We start from the raw sequence: 11,609 nt of genomic DNA on the forward strand, positions 1-11,609 counted from the left end.
GGGGGGGGGGGGGCGCTACAATCTTAGAAAATAGGGGAGGAGAGTCAAAAGTGGCACAAAATGGTTAACATAGTTTATGAACAAATCTCTGGTGTCTCTAAGATACATAATTTATCTACTTATTGATGAATCATCTGGAATATATTTCTCATGTTTTTTTCGCCAACTCCTCATCTAATTAACAAAATTTATACATATACGTTTGTTTCCTAAGTTTATAAAATCTTAACAAGATTTTTGGGGTCGAGGTTTGTAAATCAGGCCATTTCTAGATGACCCCTAAAGAGAAGATTCGAAGAGAAACCTCTGGTGTACAAATCTCGTTATTTCCAATGACGGGTTTACGGAAGAACGGAAAGAAGTGGAGGAAAAAGGAAGAAAGGAAGAAAGGGATGTCAAAGATAGCAATGTCCGCGGATATAATAAAGATGGCGATATAGTACTCATAATGTAGAGGAAGGAGTCTCTGTGAGGATGCATTCCGATCTTTTCAGGCGCTCGAAAGAGAGAGAGTGAGAGAGGATCTTGGATATGTTGGTGAAGAGAGGAGTAGAGTAGAGTAGATGGGAGGAGGACCGCCGTACATGTCAGCCTCTCACTCACGCTTGGGCACCGAGACAAGCCCTTACTAATGGAGGAAATAAATTTCGGATTAAATCGTAGCCTGGCTACTTTATAAGGCTGCTCGCTCTTTCCCAAGCGAAGGTGACGCCATAGGACTCCTCCTGACACAAGCCATGGTCCACTTTGCCCGTCGAACATCCTCCTCTTCCTTCTCTTCCTCCTCTTCCTCCTCCTCCTCTCCCTCCTCATCTTTCTTCATTCTCTGCATTCTCTTCATTCTCTTCATTCTATTCACCTTCTACGTCCTCTTCATCTTCTTTATCCTCTTCATCTTCTTGATCCTCTTCATCGTTCTTTCTTTTCCTTCGAATGACATTGCTTTCAAAGTGAGACAAAATTGGATTCTTTTTCACAAATTGGTACAGAGGCTCTAACGAGAGGAAAAACACTCTGGTAATCCGCTGGACCGCAAGATATCTCGAACGGGTAATCCGGTGTAATCAGGAGTAATCCGGAGTAATCTAATTTTTAATCCAAGTAATTTAGGTAACTGAAATAATTCACTTGTAATACCTAGAGGTTTATCCACCTATAGTCAGGGGCACTTAACTTCTTATCAAGGTGATTCATCGTGATTCAGGAAATCCAAGTAATCTAGGCAATTTGAAATAATTCACATAGGTGATTCAAATAATTTTTGAAAGTACATTTTTTAAACCAACAATCAGGCAACTGCTTATTTAAAACAAATAGTCGAGAAAATCAATTTCTGAAAAATTATTCCTCTATTTTATTGAAAATTTGTTTTTTTCCCTCCTTTACATTAACTTTCTTAGGCGAATAATTTAAAGTCAACGTTGAAAATTCATGTTTTTGCTAAGAGATTCATCTATTTTAATATAAAATGCATTTCTTGCTGGAAATTCACCTACATTACAGAAAATAAATTTTTCAGTGAAAAATAAATTTTTTAACTAAGAAATACAACTAACAAGTTTTTAAATGAAAGCTTTTCGTTTTTAGCTGAAAATTAAAACACTTGGTTAAAAATTTAATTACTTTGTTAAACATTCATTTTTCTTGTTTAAAATGCTTCACTTTCTATTGAAAAGAGCATGTTAGAAACTTTAACTTTTTTTTTAAACTTTTTTAAACTTTTTTTTAACTGAAAATTTATCAATTCTACTTTTTTTAAACATTTTTAGATGAAGATACAAATACTAGTTTGAAAATTGATCGCTTTGTTTAAAAATTCATTTATTTTGTTGAAACATTATTTTTTGATGCAAAAATAATGTTTTGAATTAAAAATGTACCTTTTCGATAATTTTTTTAACTTTTAGGGAAAAATTTAATTTTTCAAATTAAAAATATAAATATTCCAGTTTTAGTAGATTATTTATCCTTTGTACTTAAAAATTCAACTATATGGTAGAAAAATCATTCATTTTGTGAGTAATTGATCGTTTCAGGTAGAAAATTAATTGTCTTGGTTGAAAATTTAACTACTTAGTGAAAAGTTGATAATCATTACTTTCTTTTCGATATTTGTTGTCTTTATAATTTAATTTTTTGAATGGAAATTTTATTATTCCACAATTTAGTCGAAAAGTAATTTTTCTGGTTAAAGATACTTTAATTTAAATTGACAATTTGAATCTTTGGTGTATATTTGTTTTATAATTGATATTTTTTGGTTAAAAATTGATTTATTTGGTTGAAAATTAAACAATTTTATTGAAAGTAGTTGTTCTAGTTGGGGATTCAACAATTTTGTTAAAATATATTTTTTAAGATTCCTTATCATAGTGAAAAATTTATCTTCTTGGTTTGAAATATAACCAGTTTGTTGAAAGTTCCTTTTATTCATTAAAAATTAATTTTTCAGCCCTAAATTTATTTTTCCGATGTTTTGTGAGAAATATTTGTTTAAATCAAAAATTTAAGTATTTCTTTGAAAATGCACCTTGTAGAGTTCGAAATTATACAAAAAATTGTTTAAATATTTATGTTTTTTTACCTTTATTAATTAGTTACTCACTCTGAGTTAACATTATTTAATTATTACGGCAATATAAGTGAAAAGTTGCCAATAATTGGTAAATTTAAGAAAAGCGCATCTTCCTAACATTATTCGAAAAGAATCTTATAAAAATAATAATAAGTAACTGAAGTTACTATTTTCGTTAACCATAATCAATTCTTATCCCACTCTAATTAACAAGTGAACAAAAAGCTTTTAAAAAATCAGAAAAAACCGCCTCTTCTTTATTTTTGGTAGAAAGCGCAGCTTTTAAATATCATCTCTATGCGCTGAAAATAAATTTCCTATATAAAAAATTCAACTTTTTGGGCTAAAAATTCAACTGCTTTCTAAAAAAATTCGAAAAAGTACGGACTTTTTCGCGGCCTCCTTGCTTCTAGGACACCCTACTAGTCCTTCTTAACTCATAATCCTCCTCATCATCCTTATCCTTTCCATCTCTATCATCCTCCTCATCCTCCTCATCCTGCTCATTCTTCCCATCCTTATCATCCTCATCATCATCCTGATTGCCCATCTTATCCTTCTTATCCTTCTAACCTTCCTTATCCTTTCCATTCACATAATCCTCATTCTCCTCATCCTTTCCATCCTCATTATCATCCTCATCAACCTCCTCTTCCTCCTTATAATCCTAATCCTCCTCATCCTTACCCTGCTTATCTTCCTCATCCTCCTACTCATCATTATCCTCCCCAACCTCATCATCCCATTTATCCTCCTCATCATCCTCCTCATATGCCTCATTCTCTACATCCTTCCCATCTTCATCATCCTCCTTATCCTCATCCTTTTTACCCTCCTCATTCTCCTTATCCTCCTCATCCACCTCATCCTTTCCAACCTCATAATCCTCCTTATCCTCTTCATTCTCCCCATCTTTTCCCTCCTAATCATCCTCCTCATCCTTCTTACTTTCATTATTCTCCTTGTTCTCCTCATGCTCTTCATCCACTTTATCCTCCTCGTAATCATCATCCTCCATCATTATCTTCACCTTTTTCATCGTATTTCGACCTCTTCATGTCTTTCTTCATTACTTCTAGATTTGATTTTTTGACTCACTAGATTTTTTAGACAAATCAATCAAGAGGGACCAATGAGGGGAAAACAACTCTGGTAATCCCCTGAACCGGTAGATAATACGCACTTGTAATCGGGTGTAATTCAAGTAATCCGATGTAATGTGTGGTAATACTGAGTATTTCACTCTCCCATCTAAGTACCTCAGGTAATTCCAGTGATCCACTCGTAATATATTGTAATACACTTATTATCCAGGTAATTCAAAGTAATTTGGCTCATCCACGTAATCAATGCAATTCGAAATAATTCTTGTAGATAATCTAAATCCTTTTTAACTATTTTCTTCAATGCATTTTATGCACGCCCCCTTTACTGCCTAAGATCCTCCTGATCTTCCTCATCCTTCTTATCCTCCCAATCCTCTCCATCCTTCCTCATCCTCCTCATCATCCTGATCCTCCTCCTCTTTCTAATCCTCATCATCCTCCTTATCTTCGTCATCCTCCTTGATTTTCTTTATTGTCTTCACATAATTCATCCTCTTTATCTTTTTCATTCCCTTGATCGTTTCCCTTTTTCCTTCAACGACACAACTTCCAGAGTGGGACAAATCAGTCCAGAGTGTCCAAGATGGGGTAAACAACTGTGACAATCTACTGGACCGCTAAATATTTTGAACTGGTGATCCGGTGTAACCAAAGTAATCCGGTGTAACGTAGCGTCATACTGAGTATTCCACTTTTCCATCAAAGTATTTCGGGTGATTTAAGTCATCCACTCGTAATCCATTGTAATACACGCGTTATTCAGGTAATTCAAAGGAATTTGGGTAATACAAGTAATCAATACAATTCAGATTAATTCACGTACGTAATCTAAATACTTTTTAACTATTTTCTTGAATGCAATTTATGCAGAGCCCCCTTGCCCGTCAAACATTCCCCATATCCTCCTTGATTCTCTTCGCCTTCTTCATCATGCTGATCCTCTTGATCGTACCCCTTCTCCTTGAGCGTCATGGCCGCCACAGGTCGTACATTTTCTGTCTGCCTGAATCCGCATCCGAAGAGATGGAGACAGGAGGTCGAAGGAGGAGTCTGGAACAGAAACTCGAATGAGTTAGTGAGAAGGAGAAATGTGCAAGAAAAAGAACAAGAGGTGGTGGAGGGATGATGGGGGGTAAAAGAGCGAGTAAGATTGAGGGAGGAATAAGGGAGGAAGGGGGACCACTGCTGTGCTGTCCTCCATAAATCTATCAGTCGTGGTTGTATAAATACGACTCAATGAGGCGGCCGTGAATCACCCTGACGTGCTTCATAAGTCCCGGGAGTTTATTAAACCGGTGAGCATTTCTCATGTCAGGGATAAGATCAATACGGCCGCGCATCCTATACGCTCTTCTGCCCCTAGCCCACGTCCAAGGACCTAAATAATAAGGTAAATAATAGCAAATAATCACTTGGTATCACGAGACATCGCAAAGATCCATCCCAGGCAATTCCAGTCAATCCGGGATTCAAGCCAGTCACCACGAATACGTGCTGTATCTTATGATAGAGAAAAGATGATTAGTTTTTTTCATTTAGGGGATGGTTCAATATGGATGGTATGATATTATTGACTTAGATTTCGGGAAAATAGGTTTTTACCTCGAAGAGTATTCCCAAATTCATTTTTAGAAAACCTTATTCAAAATTTTTCGTTGGACAGTTTGGAATTTTTTTTATTGAAAGTCGTAGGCTAGTCAGGACTGGCATTTGAAAAATATGTAATTGGAAATGTGTTTTTTTAGATTTACTTTATTCTGACTCCCATTTCTGGAGGATTTACAGCTTCCTAACACCAACCAAAACTAATTAAAACAATCATGAATTTTCAACAAATATTCAAATTTAAAAAAGTCAATAAAGTAGTTAAATTTTTAACAAAATGGTACAATTTTTTAACGAAAAGATCAATATGTAACAGAAAAGATGAATTTTCAAATGAATATTCAATTTGCAGTCACAAAAATTATTCTCTCACCAAAAAAAAACAACAGGTTTTCAACAAATTATTTGAACTTTCAACGAGTGAAATGTCTTTTCAAATTAAAAGTAGGAACTTCAAGAAAAAAGAGTTGCATTTTTAAACAAGCAGTTTATTTTTTTATTAAAAAGGCGACTTTTGCCTAAAAAGATCATATTTTCATTCAAATCGGTCAAATCTAAGCTGAGAAAGATAAATTTTTTGTTAAAAAAGAACATTTTTAACCAAAAAAAGCGAATTTCAAACGAAAATTTTAACTTTTCAAGCTAAGAAATGAATTTTCAACTAACATTCTCAATAATTAGGAAAAAATGCATATTTAACACAGAAATTTCAGTTTCAAAAACAAATCAAATTTGAAAACAAAGATAACTATTCTACCAAAAAAACAACTTTTCATCGATAAAAGATTCATTTCCCTTCAAATTGGTAAAATCTAAAATGCAAATGATAAATTTTTAGAAAAAAAATTCATTTTTATCAAAGAAAAATCCAATTTTTTAGAAATAAATTCTATTTTGAACCAAAGACATTAAATTTCCACAAAAAATATTTTATAAAAAGATAAATATTCTATCGAAAAAGTTGAATTTTGCCTAAAAGATTAATTTGCATTTCGAACTAGAAAATGTAAGTTTTCAGAGAAAAAAAAAGAATTTTTAACCAAACAAAAATCGAATTTCCAACAAAATAGTTCAATTTTCCACTAAAGACGTAAACTTTCATACGAAAAAGACGGACTTGCAAAAAAGAGTTAAATTTTTAACGAAATAGTTAAATTACCTATTGAAATGACGAATATTTCCCAGCAAAATTTAATTTTCATTTAAAAAGATAAAATTTTAAACTGAGAACTAAAAAAGTCAAATTCATAATAAAATATTTCAATTTTCAACCAATTAGATAAATTTTCAAATAAAAATTACGACTGTTAACCAGAAGGTTGAAAAAAAATGATGAACTTTTAACTAAAAGTACTTGGATTTTAAATAAAACAGTAATAATATCTGAACCAAAACATTAGACTACCACTAAAACACTGAATCTTTAATTGAAATAGTTACATTTTTATTTGAAAAATTAATTTTCCACAAAAAAGCGATAACAAGAATCTAGCGAAATTGTCAACAAAAGAGATGAGTTTTCAACTGAAATTACGAATATTTAACAAACAAGAAAATACATGGTCTTTCGAGTCAATAGTATATGATTTCTCTACCAAAAATATATTAACATATTTTTTAATTAAGAAAATTAAATTCCAATGAAAAATTGTTGGACTGTTATTGAAACATATAAAATTTCGAAGAAAAATAGATATGCTCTTCTAAAAAATATATCTTTGATTGGATCAGTCAAATTTTTCTAAAGAATAATTAATTTATTGAACAAAAATTATCAACAAAATATCTTGGATGTAATTTTTGAAATTTCAAGCTAAGAAGATTATTTTTGTACAAAAAAGTCAAAGTTTTAACCCGCAAATATGCACTTTCAACAAAAAGTTTATTTTCAAACAAGTCGTTAAATTTCTATCGAAAGAAATCATTTTTAACAAATAAGTCGAATTTTCAACAAAAAAGAATCAGAGTGTAAGCAAATTGTTGAATTTTCAACGAAATACTTACTTTATTAATAAGAAAAGATGATTTACCTGCCAAAAATAAAATAAAGAATGTAGAATTTCTTTAATTCTCTGAAGTCTTTGATTAATCGCAGAATACGTTGAGTATTCGTAATTCCTTGAATTTCTTAAATACTTTCCTATCTCTTAAATTAACTAAAATTGTTGAATTGCTCGAATATAGTGAATTCCTTGAATATACTCAATTCGCTGAATATTTGAAATTCTCGGTATCCTCCTCATTCTCTATTGTATCAAAATTTAATGGATTCTCCAAAATCCTTAAATATTCTGAAATCCCGAAAATCTTTAAAACGTCTGATTCCCTTAAGTTTCTTGAATATTCTGATTTTCTAAAATGTTTTGAATTCTATAAACTTTCTGAATCTCTCTAATATCCAGAATTCCTTGTATTTCCTAAACTCTCTGAAATCTTTTAAGTTCTTTGAATTCTCTTATAATTCATTGAATATTTCACATTTTTTCAATTCCACAATTATTATAAATTTCCTGATTTCTTTTAATTTAAGAAAATCTCTGAATTTGGTTAGTTTTTTAGAATCCTTTATTTTTTAATTTCCTTTTGAATGCCCTAAATTTTCTTAATATTTGGGATACCCTTATATCCTATAAATCTTTAAATTCTTTGAGTTCTCTGAAATCCTGGGTTTTACTGGATTCCCTGAATTTCTTGAATATTTCGAATTCCTGAAACTCCTCTAATTCTCTGAATCTCTTGATTTCCTCCGCAATGTTCTATTCCACAAACTGTTGATCCCTGGTGTATTCTGACATCAGAAATCAGGAATGTTTAGATGGTATGATACTATTCAGTAGTCAATATTATTGACTGGTCAAGGATCAATCCTGTATTTTTCAAAAAGTTAATATAGTTCCAGTATATTATAATGTTTACCATTACCTGTCACATCATTTTTTGGCGAAAGTGTTACTTCAAGCTGACAGCAAAACAAAAAAATAAAAAAATTTTCCATAAATGTTAAGATTAGGAAACTTATTATTGCAAATTACAATTTTTATTATTCAAGCAATGAATCTGTTTGATCATGTTCATGCGCAATCTGCTGATTCATTTCATCCTCCTCATCCTTCCTATCCTAATCATCATCATCCTCCTCACCCTCATCCTTCCAATCCTATCCATCCTTCCCATCCTCGACATCTTCGTCATCCTCCTCATAATCATCCTGCTTACCCTCCTCATCCTCCTGCTCATCCTCATCCTTCCCAAACGCATCATCCTTCTTATCCTCCGCAGCCTTAGCATCCTCATCATCCTTATCATCATCCATATCCTCAACCTCCTCATCCTCGTCCTCCTCATCCTCATCCTTCCAATCCTACCCATCCTTCCCATCCTCGTCATCTTCGTCATCCTCCTCATCATCATCCTACTACCCTCCTCATCCTCCTGCTCATCCCCATCCTTCCCAAACTCACCATCCTCCTTATCCTCCGTAGCCTTGCTATTCTTATCATCCTCATCATCATCTATATCCTTATCCTTCCCAAACTCATCATCCTCCTCATCCTGCTTACCCACCTTATCCTCCTTATCCTTCTGATCTTCCTTATCCTTTCCATTCTCATAATCCTCCTCATTCTCCTCATCCTCTCCATCCTCATCATCCTCCTCATCCTTCTTACCCATCTGATTCTCCTTATCATCTTTATCCTTCTCAATCTCCTCATAATCCGCTTCCTTCCCATTCTTCTTATTCTCATCATCCCCCTCATCCTCTTCATCCTCCCCATCTTTTCCATCCTCATCAGCCCCCTCGTCCTTCTTATCCACACAATCCTCCTCATCAATTGTTATTAGTGAAGCAATGAACCTGTTTGACCATGTTGATGCGCAATATGCTGATCAAATAAAAGATCTAAAATCTGTATAATATGAATTATATGTTATGATCTACTAGTCAACCTTATTGACAAATAAATATTTTCTACTGATGAAGGGAAAAACCTATTTTGATCAAAAATCTTTTCAGGTTTCAATATATTATCTTAACCAATCAAGTGAAAAATCTATTTTCTTGGAAAAGTTTGTTTCCAGCAAATTACAGTCCATATTCTTAATAATCCCGCGATCGGGCTTGCATGGGAATGACATTTCTCGGAATGGTGGAGTAAACGTGTAAATTCCTATAAGGTTTTTTTAGATGAAACTTCAACTTTTTGTTTCAAAATTCTTGAAATATTTTTTAAAAAATTGTTGTTTTTTTCTTGTTGAAAAAATGTAACTCTTTGTTTAAAAGTTCTTTTTCTTAATTGAAAAATTAACTGTTTGGTTGAGAATTCTGAAATTATATTGAAACTTCGTCTTTATAGTAGTAAAATAATCTCTTTTAACCTCATATTTTTAATTAAAAATTAAAATTTTTAGTTAATAATTTCTCAATTTTGTTGAAAATTATGTTTTTTGATAGAAAATGAAACAACTAGTTCGTAAAGTTGAACTAATTTCTTAAAAACGATAAAAACATTTTTTCATAGAAATTCAACGTTTTAGTTAAAATTTTAGAATTTTATTGAAAATTTGCCTTTTTCAAAGTAAATCAATCTTTTGCTTTGAAAATTCACCTTTTTTAGTTAAAACTTCCACCTTTTGGTTCAAAATTATTCAATTTTGTTAAGAAATTGTTTTTTTCTTCGAAAATTAAACTATTTGTTAAAAATTTATCGTTTTTGTTCAATTCATCTTTTTTATTTTTAAATTCAACTTTTCGGTTGAAAATTCTGGAATTATATTGAAAATTCGTCTTTTGTTGCATTAAATTAATGTTTTGCTTTAAAAATTTCTTTTCTCGGTAGAAAATTCAACTTTTTGTTTGAAAAATCACATTTTTTAGTTGAAAATTCAACTTTTTCGTTGCGGATTCTTGAACAACTTACTTAAAAACAACAAATTTCTTTCTTTCTCAAAAATGTAACGCTTTGGTTGAAAATTCTTGAATTTGATTAAAAATTCGTCTTTTTTCCTAGTAAAATAATCTTCAAGTTTGAAAAATCACCTTTCTTGGTTTCAACTCCAACTTTAGGGTTCAGAATTCTTGAATATAAATTTTTGGTTAGTCGAAAATGGTTCTTTTTTATGTAAAAATTCATGTTTTTGTTGGAATGTAACTATTTTGTTAAAAAAGTTTTTTTTTTGCTAAAAACTAATCTGGTTTAGTTGAAAATTCAACGTTTGGGTTCAGAGTTCTTGTATTTTTTGGGAATTTCGTCTTCTTTTAGTATAAAATACAATTTTTTAATCCAAATTTCATATTTTTAATTTGACGGTTTAACGTTATTGTACAGAAAATTTGTCACTTCGTATTGACGGTTCAATAACTTAGTACAAATAATCAACTACTTGGTAGAAAATTCTTTTTTTTTTTAAATTAAAAGTTTAACTGTTCCAGTTTTAGTTAAAACTTTACCTGCTACAGTTTAAAAATTCAAGAATATCCCGATTAACTGTCGCATAAAATTGTATTAGGCAAATGTCAACACTTACCCTGAGAATCACTTTTTATATTAATTGTGAATAATCACTAACCTTCGGGCGGCATTATTGAGAATTTCAGATCAGAACTTTTGGCAAGTATGGGAAAGCGCTGGAGTGGAAATGGAGCCCGAGATGGGATTAGCATACACGGCACTATTGAGAGCGGCATTCTTGGGGAGCTAGACTGTATCTAGAGTAATATCACCTTTGAAATACTGTTTGGACAGAACAAGTAAACTGGAAAAAATGGTTTAACTGTCCCAGCTAACCGCTTAGCCGGATTTCGTCTTCCAAAAAAATATAGCTGTGTTATCTAGATTGTTAGCTGTTTTATCTAAATTAACCTTCTAGAAATTATCCAGCTAGTTTATCCAGATTATTTCTAGATGATAAATTTAACTGAAAAAGCTAGAAATCTAGATGACATAGTTATATTTTCTTGGAAGAAGGAATCCAGCTAAACGGTTAGCTAGGAGAGCTAAATCATTTTTTCAGTGTACTTTAAGCTGATAGTGGACCGTAGGTAAAAGAAATCGGAGAAATCGCGATCTCATTCATAATAATAAGAGATGAGAAGGCATCAGGATTCTAATTAAATTGACTTATTGACTAGTTAAGAAAAACACCTTTTTTCTTCAAAAACTTTTCTTGGTTCCAGCCTATTATCTAGGATTCTGGGGAAATATCGCCTTCCAAATATTTTTCTACTGAAGAAGTACTCTAGGCTGATAGTGGACCAAGGGTGAATGAATTGTCAAAGCCTTCCGGGGGCATCGCGATCCCATGTGTAAGAATAAGAGATGAGA

The 11,609-nt window shown here is 32.0% G+C and overlaps 1 protein-coding gene across 1 annotated transcript; it reads right to left on the reverse strand.

The window, feature by feature from the left end:
- Positions 1–4,524: 4,524 nt before the first annotated feature.
- On the reverse strand, positions 4,525–10,867 carry LOC117175301 (uncharacterized protein DDB_G0283697-like). Its single transcript, XM_033365009.1, has 3 exons — positions 10,855–10,867; positions 8,503–9,170; positions 4,525–4,731 (listed from the first exon to the last, which is right to left on the reverse strand). Exons 1-3 carry the CDS (start codon positions 10,865–10,867, stop codon positions 4,525–4,527), a joined length of 888 nt encoding a protein of 295 aa, XP_033220900.1.
- Positions 10,868–11,609: the final 742 nt, after the last annotated feature.

Source organism: Belonocnema kinseyi, chromosome 6 (genome assembly GCF_010883055.1).
Source record: "Belonocnema kinseyi isolate 2016_QV_RU_SX_M_011 chromosome 6, B_treatae_v1, whole genome shotgun sequence".
Classification (NCBI taxonomy): Eukaryota; Metazoa; Arthropoda; class Insecta; order Hymenoptera; family Cynipidae; genus Belonocnema; species Belonocnema kinseyi.